At 37.4% G+C, this 12,476-nt stretch overlaps 1 protein-coding gene across 1 annotated transcript in view; it reads left to right on the top strand.

Moving 5' to 3' along the window:
- The first annotated feature begins 5,078 nt into the window (after positions 1-5,078).
- LOC131397768 (zinc finger protein 566) overlaps positions 5,079-12,476 on the top strand; it is a 29,056-nt gene continuing 21,658 nt past the window's right edge. The window contains exon 1 of the mRNA XM_058530820.1: positions 5,079-5,542. Coding sequence (XP_058386803.1) covers positions 5,531-5,542 — 12 coding nt within the window. The 5' untranslated portion in view covers positions 5,079-5,530. The remainder of the gene's footprint in view (positions 5,543-12,476) is intronic.

Here is a 12,476-nt window from a genome sequence, read left to right as displayed (position 1 = left end):
ATACTCAATGTCATTAATCATTAAGGAAATGCAAATCAAAACTGCCATGAGATACCACTTCACACCCATTACGATGGCTATTATTTAAAAACCAGAACATAAAAAAGTGTTGGTGAGGATATGGAGAAACTGGAACCTTATGCACTGCTAGTGGGAATGTAAAATGGTACAGCCACCATGGAAAACAGCATGGCGGTTCTTCAAAAAATTAAGCATTTAGGGCCGGCTCTGTGGCTTAGCGGTTAAGTGCGCGTGCTCTGATGCTGGCGGCCCGGGTTCGGATCCCGGGCACGCCCCAAGGCACCACTTCTCCGACCAACCTGAGGCCGAGTCCCACGTACAGCAACTAGAAGGATGTGAACCTATGACATACAACTATCTACTGGGGCTTTGGGGGGAAAAAAATGAATAAATAAAATCTTTAAAAAAAAAAAAAAAATTAAGCATTTAGAGGCTGGCCCAGTGGTGTAGCAGTTAAGCTTGCGAGCTCTGCTTCGCCAGCCCAGGATTCGCTGGTGCGCATCCTGGGCAGGGACCTACGCACCACTCATCAAGCCATGTTCAGGCGATGTCCCACACAGAGCAACTAGAAGGATGTAAAACTATGACATACAACTATCTACTGCGGCTTTGGGGAGAAAAAAGGAAAAAAAGGCGAAAGATTGGCAACAGATGTTAGCTTAGGGGCAATATTCCAACCCCCCCGCCCCCCAAAATTAAACATTTAATCACCATATTATCTAGTAATTCCACTTCTAGATACACACACAAAAAAACTGAAAGCAAGGTTTCAAAGAGATATTTGTACACTCATGTTCACAGCAGCATTATTCACAACAGCCAAAAGATGGAAACAACCCAAATGTCCTTCAATAGATAAATGGATAAACAAAATGGGGTATAAAAATACAATGAAATATTCAGCTTTCAAAAGGAATGAAATTCTGACATAGGTTACAACATGGATGAAACATGAAAACCCTATATGCTAAGCAAAATAAGCCAGACACAAAAGAACAAATATTGTATGGTTCCCCTATATGAGAGGTACCTAGAATAGTCAAATTCATAGAGACAGAACATAGCACAGGGGTTAGCAGGGGCTGAGAGGAGGGGGGATGGCAAATTATTGTTTAATGTACAGAGTTTCAGTTTAGGATGATGAAATCATTCTGGAGAGGGATAGTGGTGATGGTTGCACAACAATGTGAATGTACTGCTGCTGTATATATGTATACACTTAAAAATGATTAAAATGGTAAATTTTATCTTATGTATAATTTGCCACAATTATTAAAAAAAAAGATAGGCCTAGAATGGAAACACATTTGTTGGTCATGAGTCAGTAAACATTGTTGAAGCCGTGATAGTGGAATATGGTTGCTAAAAAAATATATGTACAGATTAAGAGAAGATGGTCAAAGACAGAATCCGAATTTTAAAAAGACAAGTCGGTTAGGTTCAATGAGTATTTACTGTATGCCTAATGTGTCTCTGGGGCGCCATCCTAGACACTTTCATATATTACCTCACTTAACCATTAAAGCAAATACTCATTTCATAGTTAGGGAAAAATAAAAATAAAAAGACATGTGGAAATAATTCATTAGTATTTTTATCGTTGTTGTTGTTAATTATTTGTTTTAGTGATCAGAGGATTAGAATTAGAATAAGAGTGGTTTCAAGGATGCCAAGGAAATTGTCAAGAAAATGGTCATCATACTTTTCTGGAAAGAAATGTACACAATGAACACAATCAACTCTTCCTTCTCATGTAAGGATGACAATGAATAAAAATTTATGTAGAAAGAATATGTCCCCAAAAAGTATATAATGAAAAATTACTCCCTTCTTTGTCCCTCCCCATCCTATTGCCCCCAATGCCTGCCACAGAAATCATTTTTATTTGTTTCTTATACAAATTTCAGTTTTTTGTGCAAATACATATATTTATTCTTATTCCCCCTTCAATTTTTATACAAAAAGTAGCATATTATAACATAAGGTTCTGCATCTTGTTTTTTGTTTTTACTTAATGTATCTTGGACGCTTTTCATACCAGGCTGTACACAGTGCTCTCATTTTTTTCTCTAATTGCATAGTGTTACACTATGTTTAATGGGCTTATTTATGGCTCATTTCAATATTTTTGTATTGTGAAGAGTGCTACATGAATAACCTTGGATATGCATCACCACATAACTAGATCTGCAGGATAAAATCCCAGAGGTGGGATTGCGCAGTGAAAGGTTAAATGCAACTGGAATTTTGAAAGATGCTGCCAAACGGCCTTCAAAACGTTTGTACAATCTGCAGTCCCTCTAGCAATATGAGTCTTCAAATTTTGGGAATTTTTGCCATTCTAGTCATAAGAAACTATCTCTACACAGTTTTAATGGCTTTTATCTAACTATGAATGAGGTTTTACATATTTTCATGTATATATTTATGTATACGTAGACTCTGGTCTGTGTATTATTTACCTCTTTCCACATTTTTATTGGACTGTTAGCCTTTTTTTTTAATAAATTTTTTTTGGTGCTCCTTATGTATTAGGGAGATTAGCCATTTGTAACATAAAATGCAAATATTTTTCCAGTTTGCCACTTTAATTTCCACGTAGTAGGGACAACCAATCTTTTATGTTTTGGTTTTTGGATTTTGAAGTTAGAAAGACCTTCCTCATTCCATGGTTATAAAGTAATTCACTCAAAGTTTTCAGTCTTTCTAATTTAATTTTTTTGTTTTAAATTTTGACCCATTTGGAGTTAACTCTGGATTCTGTACATGGCATAATCTATTTTCTTTTTTCCAGAAAGGTTACCAAATTGTCCCTATTATCTTTATTGAAAAGTCCATCTTTTCCCAACTGATTTGAGATGCCTATTCACCACACACTAAAATCCTTTATTTGGTTCTATTTTTGGATTCTCTATTCTGCTCCACTGATCTGTCTAGTCAGATGACAATCCCACATTATTTCATTTTTTGAAGTTTTAGAGTATGTTTTGTTATCTGGTAAGACTAGCCCCAAATACCCTCCACTGCTTTCTTTTCCAGATATTGTCTATTCTTACCTTTATTTTTCCACTTGAACTGTAGAATAACGCCTCTCTATTTAGAAAAATACATTATTTTCAGTGGGATCATGTTAAATTCATAAATTAATTTAAAATGACATGTTTATGATGGTACGGATTTCAAGTCAAGAATAGGGTAAAACTTTTCATTTCTTCAGTCATTTTTTGTGTCCTTCATAGTGTTTTAAACTTTTTCTTATATATATTTTATTTATTTCTTGCTAGGATTATTCTGAAGCATTTTATCTTATTCCAAGGTTTTGTTTGTATATATGAAGTTTATTTACATGAATTTTATACCCAACTACCTTATTTTCTCCTTTTACTTAAAATTATTTAGAAGTAACTGTAGTAAAATACTTGGAGAAAGCATCTTTGCAGTTAGAAGCAATTTATTTTTATACTTAACTAAATCCACCTGGCTTGGGGGTAGCCAGAGGAAATCAGTAAGTCAGTTGATCTGAATAGGCTCTTTGAAGAACTTTAAACTTACATTCCCTGATCTCTCTAAGCTATGATTTTTTTCTTCAGAAAATGGGAATAACACTGCTTAATTCACTTCTCTGCTATTTGCTTTGGTCCACACTACCCTTTAAACTTCAGTTATTTCTTAGTCCTGGATTTCACAAATCAGTTCATTACACCTACACCCCTCCCCCAGGACTCTAAAAGAACACAAAAGACTGAATGGCTCTGTCCCCAGGGTCTGGGCTCCAAGCAACAGCAAGCACGTCTTAAAAAAAAAAAAAAGTTCCTTTCAAATGGACTTTCTTTTTTAAGAAAACAATGCTATTTTTATTTCTATTCCATAATAGATGCTTCTGGTTTTACATAAAAGTCTAGCTTTAAATCATTTATCAGCTCAATTAAGTAACCTTTATTAAAATCAAAAACAAACAGGAGACAAGCCTTGAAAATTCCCTGAGCAGACAAAATCAGTTTAGTCATACAAAGAAAACTTAATTTAGCTTAGTTTGCAAAACTCACTTGACCTGGGTCATTTCTTGTTTATGCCTCTAGAAATTAAAAGCAAACCTTAAACTGTTTCTCAAGCTTGATAGGAGATAAACATTGACCAACTCTCTATCATTTAAGAAAATTCTAATATTATAACCAATCACCGTGAAGAATAAACAGACACTGCTTTCTCACCATCTAAGCTACTTTATAACAATACACCCCTGAGCCTTGTTTTGGTTTGAGGGCTCTGGTTCGCCAACTGTCTTTTGGTGTGTGCACAAGCAACTTTCATTAATTACCACTTCCATGATTCACTGGTTTTACTTTGCCTATTTCTGAAACTTCTGACACCTTTCTCCCATCAAATCTTCAACCAAAAAAAGCCCTGATGCTCCAGGAATATCTATCCTTGTTATTGTTTTACCGATGAGACTAAGAGATTACTCTAATCCCAGTCATATACACAGTGATACTCATTTAAACTATCAATTACACACATACACTCACACACAAAATCCTGAATCCAGTTTCGCCCTCTCTCTACGACCCCCAACACCCTAAGTCACACACACCCGGATTCTCATTACTTGCTTCCTGCAAAGCCTGCCTCATCGCCCTCTCATTCTTTTCATGCCCAGACTTGCATACAGAAGTCTGAGCTCAGAACAACAGTAGCCCTCTTAGCAATTTCGGAAACTTCTCCCTTTTGACCTCCCCAACCCCGTTTTGAGTTTAGCGATTCCTCCCCTGCATCTCCCCAATCCCTTTGCAGGTTCCTGGTCTCCTCCCCTTCGGCTCCCTAACCAGCTTTGGGTCTCAGAAGCTCAGGTCCCACAGCTTCAATGCACTGAGGAATCCCAAGCCAAACGCACGCCCAAACAAGGGCCAAAACGGCGACCTAGGAAGCCCGCGCACTCCTTGGGCGCAGTGACACTTCCAGAAGTCTCCGCGATGTGGCCAGGAGGAGGCTGTGAAGAATCAAAACAAGTTTCAAACGGTCCATCCACCGCTTTTCCTGCTCCGAACTACATTTCCCAGAAGGCTCGGCGGTGCGAATCCTCTTGCAAACTAACCCTCCTCTTCCTGAGCCTGTCCAACTCTTGGGAATAGTAGGACGGGCCCGAGAAGCCCATTTCAAACATGTAGGGGTGGACTTCTTTGGGAGCTACGGCCCGAGGCTGAGCCACGCTCCGCGAGGTCTCCGGCGAGGGGTTCGATAAACGGGCACAGCTAACCCTGACAGGAATCCTGACGATCAGGAGCCACCTTGCCGGTCAGCCGTACGCCTCTAACTACATTTCCCAGAAGTCTCCTCGGCATGAACACGTTCTCGCGTGATTTCAGCCTCAAAGTCACGCGCTGGCGGGACCCTCTGGTCTGGCACCGGCAACTTGCAGTGCTGTGGAGGGTTCTGCTGCTCTGGAAGCTTGGGAGGCCTGTGGTGAGGACCCGAGGGGAGGGCGGGGCCAGAGTCGGAGCCTCGGCTTTGTATGGCGGAGGAGGTGAGATTAAAATGGTGTGATTGTGTCTGTGTGATGGTATGTGGTGAATGACCGTGTGGTTCTGACTGGCTGTTCCTGTGGTGAGCGTGTGGTTCCAGTGATCACCGTATGCAGCACAGTCTGGGAGCCTGTGGCTGTGCTGGTGTGACTGGATGCGAGCCGATGGTGTGTGTATGAATGGGACCACGTGCGGCATTGTGTGTGCGGGTGTGGGGAGGTTGTGACTCCGAGGATGTGATAGCGTTTGTCCCCGTAGGGGTGTGTGATTGTGTGACCGTGTGACTGGGTGCTGCAGAGTATAGGTGGGGCACCTGTAGATATTGTGTGGTTTTATCCGTGGTTAGTGCGATTGTGACTGAGTGTCCTCTTGGTAAATGTGTGACTGTGCTTATGTGACGGTTTGAGGCGCTGGGTTTGCTCCCCTTTTGCTTTGGTTGTGGGTTACCTCTAGCTGTATGTCCCCATGGTGATTGTGTGATTATGTTTGTGTAACTGGGTAAATGTATGAGGTTTTTTCACTTCTGTATACCTCTCTAACCATTGTACTGTAGTTTCCCCCGTTTCTAAACTTTGTATCATTGCTGCCATACTGTCTTTTATCTTTTATTTTGCTTATTTGTACAACTATGTTTTTTAGAATTATCCATATTAGATATAATAGTGGTTCATTTATTTTCTTTGCTATATTGTATTCCATCTTTCCACTATACCACTATTTATTCATCCCTTCTAGTAATGATGGACATTTGAGTTATTTCTAGTGTTTTACTTTATAAACAATGCTGCCCGGAGCATTCTTTTACATAGGCTACACGTTCATGAGTTTATCTACCTGCCAATCGAATTGTTGGGTCATGTGATATTTTCCACTTTACTAAATACTGCCAAAATGTTTACCAAAGCGGATGCACAAATTTATACCTGCACAGTAATGTTTGAAACATCTCATTGCTCCATATCCCTACCAAAACATGGTTCTGGTAGGTTTTTTAAAAACATTTTTATGATATGGTATATATAAAGTGTACAAATCTTAAGTATACAGCTGTATGTTTCCTACATCAGTATAAAGAACTTTGCCAGTACTCCAGTTATTTCTCTCCCAGAATCACTGTTCAGAATTCTATCACCATTAGTTAGTTTTACCCATTTTTGAACTTCATATATAAATGAAATTATATAGCGTGTACTCTTTTATGCCTGACTTCTTTTGTTCCACATTATGTCTGTGAGATTTATCCATGTTGATGAGTGTAATTGTACTTAGTTCTCATTACATTTGGGGATATATTGCAATTTACTAATTGATTAGACTGTTGATGGACATTTGATAGTTTCCAGTTTTTGGCTATTACAGATTGTGTTGCTGCAATGAACATTTCTACTGTGTTTTTGGTGAACACATAAATGCTTTTTTCTTGGGTAAATGTTTCACAGTAGAATTGCTAGATCATAGGGTAGGCATATGTTTTTAAGAGATAGTACCAATTTCTCATGTGGTGATACCAATTTCCACTCCATCCAGCAATGTATGTGAGTTTCATTTGTTCCACATTGTCTCCATTATTTGATATTGTCAGTCTTTTATTTTAACTGTTCTGGTGGTTGTATAGTGGAATTTCATCGCAGTTGTAATTTGCGTTTCCCTGATGTGTAATGATGTTCAGCACCTTTTCCTATGTTTATTGGCCATTTAGATATCCTGGTTTTTAAAGTGTCTGTTCAGGTCTTCTTACCCACTTGCCTCTTAATTTTTTTTCATTTTAAAAAACTTTATTTTCATATTTTAAACATAGTGTAGAGAATTCCTATATATTCTTCACTCAGGTGCACACACCACAGTTATGAAAACCAGGAAATATACACTAATACAAGACTTTTGACTAATTTACAGACCTTTAAATTTTGCTAAATGTCTTAGTGCCCTGTTCTGTTCCAGGATCCAATCTAAGATCCCACATTGATTTAATTGTCTTGTCTTATTAGTCTTCTCCCATCTTTATATAGTTCTTTAGTCCTTTTTATCTTTCATGACCTTGACACTTTTGAAGATTTGTGTGTTGTTTCCTCATGGTTAAATTTAGACTGTGCATTTTTGTGAAAAGATCACAGAAATGATGTTGTATTCTTTTCATTGTGTCATATCAGGAGTCATGTGATAGTATATCTCATTACTGATAATGTTAACTTTGCTCACTTGGTTAAGGTGATGTCGGCCAGGTTTCTCCTTTGTAAAATTACTATTTTTCCCTTTTTAATTAATAAGTATCTTGTGGGGAGATGCTTTGAGACTATGCAAAAATACTGTTTCTCATCATACATTCACCCAGTAATTTTAACATCCATTGATAATTCTCGTCTGTAACGATTATTACTGTGATGTTTGCCTAGTGTTGATTTTCTCTATTATCCCTCCTACATTTGCTAATTTAAATTCTACTGTAAGGAAGAACTGTCCCTTATTCCTCGTGTGTTTATTCAATTATTTATGTATGAACTCATGGATATTTGTTTTATTCTATGAGTTTATTGTTATATAGTTTGTTGCTCAGATTGTCCCAGATTTGGCCATTAGAAACTCCTTCAAGTTGGCTCCTGTGTCCTTTCAACATGCCATCAATTTTTGAGTGCTTTCTTACTTTCTGGCACCAAAATGTTCCAGGCTCTGTCTTGTATTTTCCTTTTTCCAGCCCTGGAATCAACAGTTTCTCCAAGGAGCCCTGGTTTCTTTTATTGGAGAGTGAATTTATAAACCAAACTCTGGGCACCTGGTGTGCTCATTGCTACTGGGGTGTAATTGCTGTAGTTCCTGTCAGTGGACAAAGGTAGAAAATATACAAATATATATACACACATCTATATCTATTTGTCTATTTATTTGTGTATGTTAAAAAACCCACTAGTTTGTACTCATACTTTCGATTCCAATCCAATACCATGCGATTCTGTCAAGAACTGTGAAGTGTCTGAGATTTTACCTTACTTTTAAGTTAACAAGTTAGCTTGCCAGAGTTTCACAGATGCTGCAGGAGACGTGAGACTTCTGAGTCAGAATGAATGACAGTTTATTGCTCATAGCAATAGTCAATGTATCAACATTTTCTTGCACTGGATCCCATAGGGGGATGCAAAATACACAGGTATTTGTGTGTTCACTTGAATTTAGATAACCTGAATCTTTATAATAGGTAGTAAGCATGCCTGTCCTTTGCTCTGGAGGGAAACTGTTTCTATCTTCCAAGGCTGTTCACTATATAAATATCTTGGAGAAATAGTTCAAAATAATAGCACTTAGTGCCTCTGAAAACAAGATGTGCAGAAACACTCAAGACCCATGGAGAATTGTCTTCATCATGTTTGGCCACTTCTTTATTTGTAACTCCTTTCTCCAATAGTGAGAAACCTGTTTCTTGGTATCAATAATTTTTTACAAATATCCTGGAATACATGTAGTTTCAGAATTGCTAACCCATACTCATGTAAAAAACAAATTTACTAACTACAGTAAAGTATTGTGTGCAACTTTTTTTCTTTAACCTTTCAGTGTATAGTCAAAAACTGTTTCCTGAGTTATTTCACTTAGTTCTTTTCTTAGCCCCTCTTCAGTGTAGTTTTGCTACTCAGTTTTCATACATTTACCTTTGCGTGTTACGCTTTCCATTCCCCACATCCTAGTTGATTGTAACATGTCACAGTATTTTGAGTATGAAAACCTTAAGTAGTTCCTGCCCACTCCCTGAGCATAATCAACCTCATTAGTTTCTGCTTTATTCTACTGGTATTTCTTCACACCAGTGAGCAGATACATGTATTCTTTTGCATGGCCTCTTTTTGTCATTAAAGATAGCATATTCTAGGTACTGTTTTGAACATTGCTTCTTTCACTTAATGTTATATCCTGGACATCACTCCACCACAATTCAAAGAGATACTCCTAGTTCTTTTTTTTTTTTTTTTTTTTAACAGCTACATAGTTTTCCAGTATATGGATTTACTAAAGTTTATTCAACCACTCTCCTATTGTGGGCATTTAGGTCATTTACAATATTTTGCTACTAGAAACAATGCTGTAATAAATAACTTTGTATATATGTATTTTTGTATTGCTGGAGGCATATCTTCAGGGTAGATTCCTAGAAGTGGAATTGCTGGGTCAAAAGCTAAGTGTGAATGCAGTTTTGTCAGGTATTGCTGAATTCCTCTCTAGAGCTGCTGTACCAGTTTTCATTCCCACTCGTAATGTGTAAGAGTGCCTGTTTCCCCCACAGCCTAGCCAACAGGATGTATCATCATGCTTTTTAGTTTTTACCAATCTAATACATGAAAAATGTCTCTGTTTTCTTATTTCTTTCATTATGAGTGTGCTTGAACATTTTAAAATCTTTTTGTGTGTGTGATTGCCTATTTATGGTCTTTTTCTAGCAGGTTTTAGCCCTTTGTCTTTTATGATTAGTGCTTTTTTGTATCTTGAAAAGAAATCTTTGCTTATTTCCAAGGTCTTGAAAATATTCTCCTATGTTTTCTTTTAGAAGCTTTATAGATTTAGCATTCACATTTAAGTCTGTGATCCATCTTGAATTTATTTTTGTGTATGGTGAGAGGTAGGGATAAAGGTTAATTTTTTTTCCCATTAAGTACCCAGTTGTTCCAGCACTGTTTATTGAAAACATCATTCTTGCCCATCTGAATTGCAAGGGGCTTTTATCATGAATCAAGTGATATTATATATGTAGCTCTCTTCCTGGGCTGTATTCTGTTTTATTTGTCTTTTTGTCGTACCACTGTCTTGTGTGTGTGTGTGTGTGTGTGTGTGAGGAAGACCAGCCCTGAGCTAACATCCGATGCCAATCTTCCTCTTTTTTGCTGAGGAAGATTGGCCCTGGGCTAAAATCTGTGCCCATCTTATATGGGACGCTGCCACAGCATGGCTTGACAAGGGGTAGTGTCGGTGCGCGCCCGGGATCGAACCTGGCAACCCCGGACTGCGGGAGCGGAGCTCGCGCCCTTACCAGCCGTGCCACTGGGCCGGCCCCCTACTGTCTTAAAATCTGTAGTATTAGTCCTCCAACTTTTTTTCTTCTTTTTCAGGACAGTCTTGGCTATTTTAAGTCCTTTCGATTTGCTATTGATGTTAGAATCAACTTGTTAATTCTCACCAAAAATGAAAAATCTTTGCTGGGATTTTGTTTGTGAATCTGTATGTTAATTTGGGGGAAATTGACATCTTATCAATATTGAGTCTTCCAACTAATAAATATGGTATATATCTACATTTGTTAAGTTTTTAATTTCTCTTGGCAATTTGTTATAGTTTTCAGTGCACATCTTTTGTTAGATTTATGACTCGTATTTGATGTTTATTGTTGAAATTAAATGGTATTTAATTTTTTTTATTTTCCAGTTGTTTGTTGCTAGAAGTACAGTTGCTTTTTGTATATTGTCCTTGTATCTAACATCTATAAAACACTTACTATAGATGCTATTTATCAAGTTGAGGAAGTTCTCTTTCTCATTCGCTAAGACTTTTTTACGTTAATAAGAGCCAAATTTAGACAAATGAATTTTCTGTGTCTATCAAGAGGATCATATGGTTTTCTTTTTTTTATATCAGTGTGGTAAATTAGATTGATTTTTCAAATATTGAACCAAACTTTTGTTCCTGAAGTAAATCCTACTTGGCCATAATGTATTAAACTTTCTATTTCACTGGGTTAGATATGCGAATATTTTGTGTAAAATTTCTGCATGTATGTTCATGAGAAATATTGGCTCATAATTTTCTTTTCTTCTAATGTCTGTTAAGTTTTGATGTCAGGCTTGTATTAGCCTCATAAAATGAGTAGGGAAGAATCCCCTGTGTTTATTCACTATGTGTAAGGCCAAAGTTATTCCTTAAATTTGGAAGAATTCACTGGTGAACTATCTAGGCCTGAAATTTTCTTGATAGGAAGATTTTAAATATGGGATCAATCTAACTCTTCAGATGTTCTGTTGTTTTTGTTTATCAGTTTGGGCATGTTTTTAGCTTTCAAACTTAAGAACATAAAGTTATTAGTGGTCTCATATCATCTTTTTAATTTCTGGGGCATCTGTAATGATGTTCCCTTTTTCATTCCTCATTTTATTCATTTGTGTTACCCTCTCTTTTTTTCATCAGTGCTCTTGGTCATGCATCTTCTCCTCCTCTCATGCTTTCAAGATTTTTTCCTTTCTCTTTGGTTTTCAACAGTTGGACTATGATGTGCTTAGTTGTAGTTTTGCTTTTTGTTTTGTATGTTTGTTTTGTTTTCCTTTTTATTTATTATTCTTCAGGTTTGCTGAGTTTCTTGAAACTCTTGTTGAAGCTTTTGATCAGTTAGTCTATCGAATATTAATTCCTCTCCAATCTCTTTTCTCCTCTGAGACTCCACTTACATGTAGGGTAGATCTTTTAACTGTGTCCCATGTGTCTTTCATACTCACTTCTGTTCTTTCTGTTCTTTTTTCCTCTGTACTTCATGTGGATATATATATTTTTTATTTGTCTTGGAGTTTAGTAATTCTGTCTTCTGCTTGTCTGGTCTCAAGTTAAAACCATGCAGTGACTTCTTTTTTTTTTTTTGTGAGGAAGATCAGCCATGAGCTAACATCGATGCCGATCTTCCTCTTTTTTTTTTTGCCGAGGAAGATTGGCCCCGAGCTAACATCCGTGCCCATCTTCCTCTACTTTATATGGGACGCCACCACAGCATGGCGTGACAAGCGGTGCATCAGTGTGCACCCGGGATCCGAACCTGCGAACCCCAGGCCACCAAAGCAGAGTGCGAACACTTAACTGCTTGCACCACCAGGCGGGCCCCTGTAGTGACTTCTTAATTTCTTAATTTGCTGATCTAGATTGTCTTTTTGATTCTTTTGTATAGATTTCAATTTTGTTTAATTTCTTAACTTACCC

This window comes from Diceros bicornis, chromosome 34, assembly GCF_020826845.1.
Source record: "Diceros bicornis minor isolate mBicDic1 chromosome 34, mDicBic1.mat.cur, whole genome shotgun sequence".
NCBI lineage: Eukaryota > Metazoa > Chordata > Mammalia > Perissodactyla > Rhinocerotidae > Diceros > Diceros bicornis.
The sequence above is the reverse complement of the archived record's forward strand: the minus strand, read 5'-3'. Positions and strand labels throughout refer to the sequence as shown.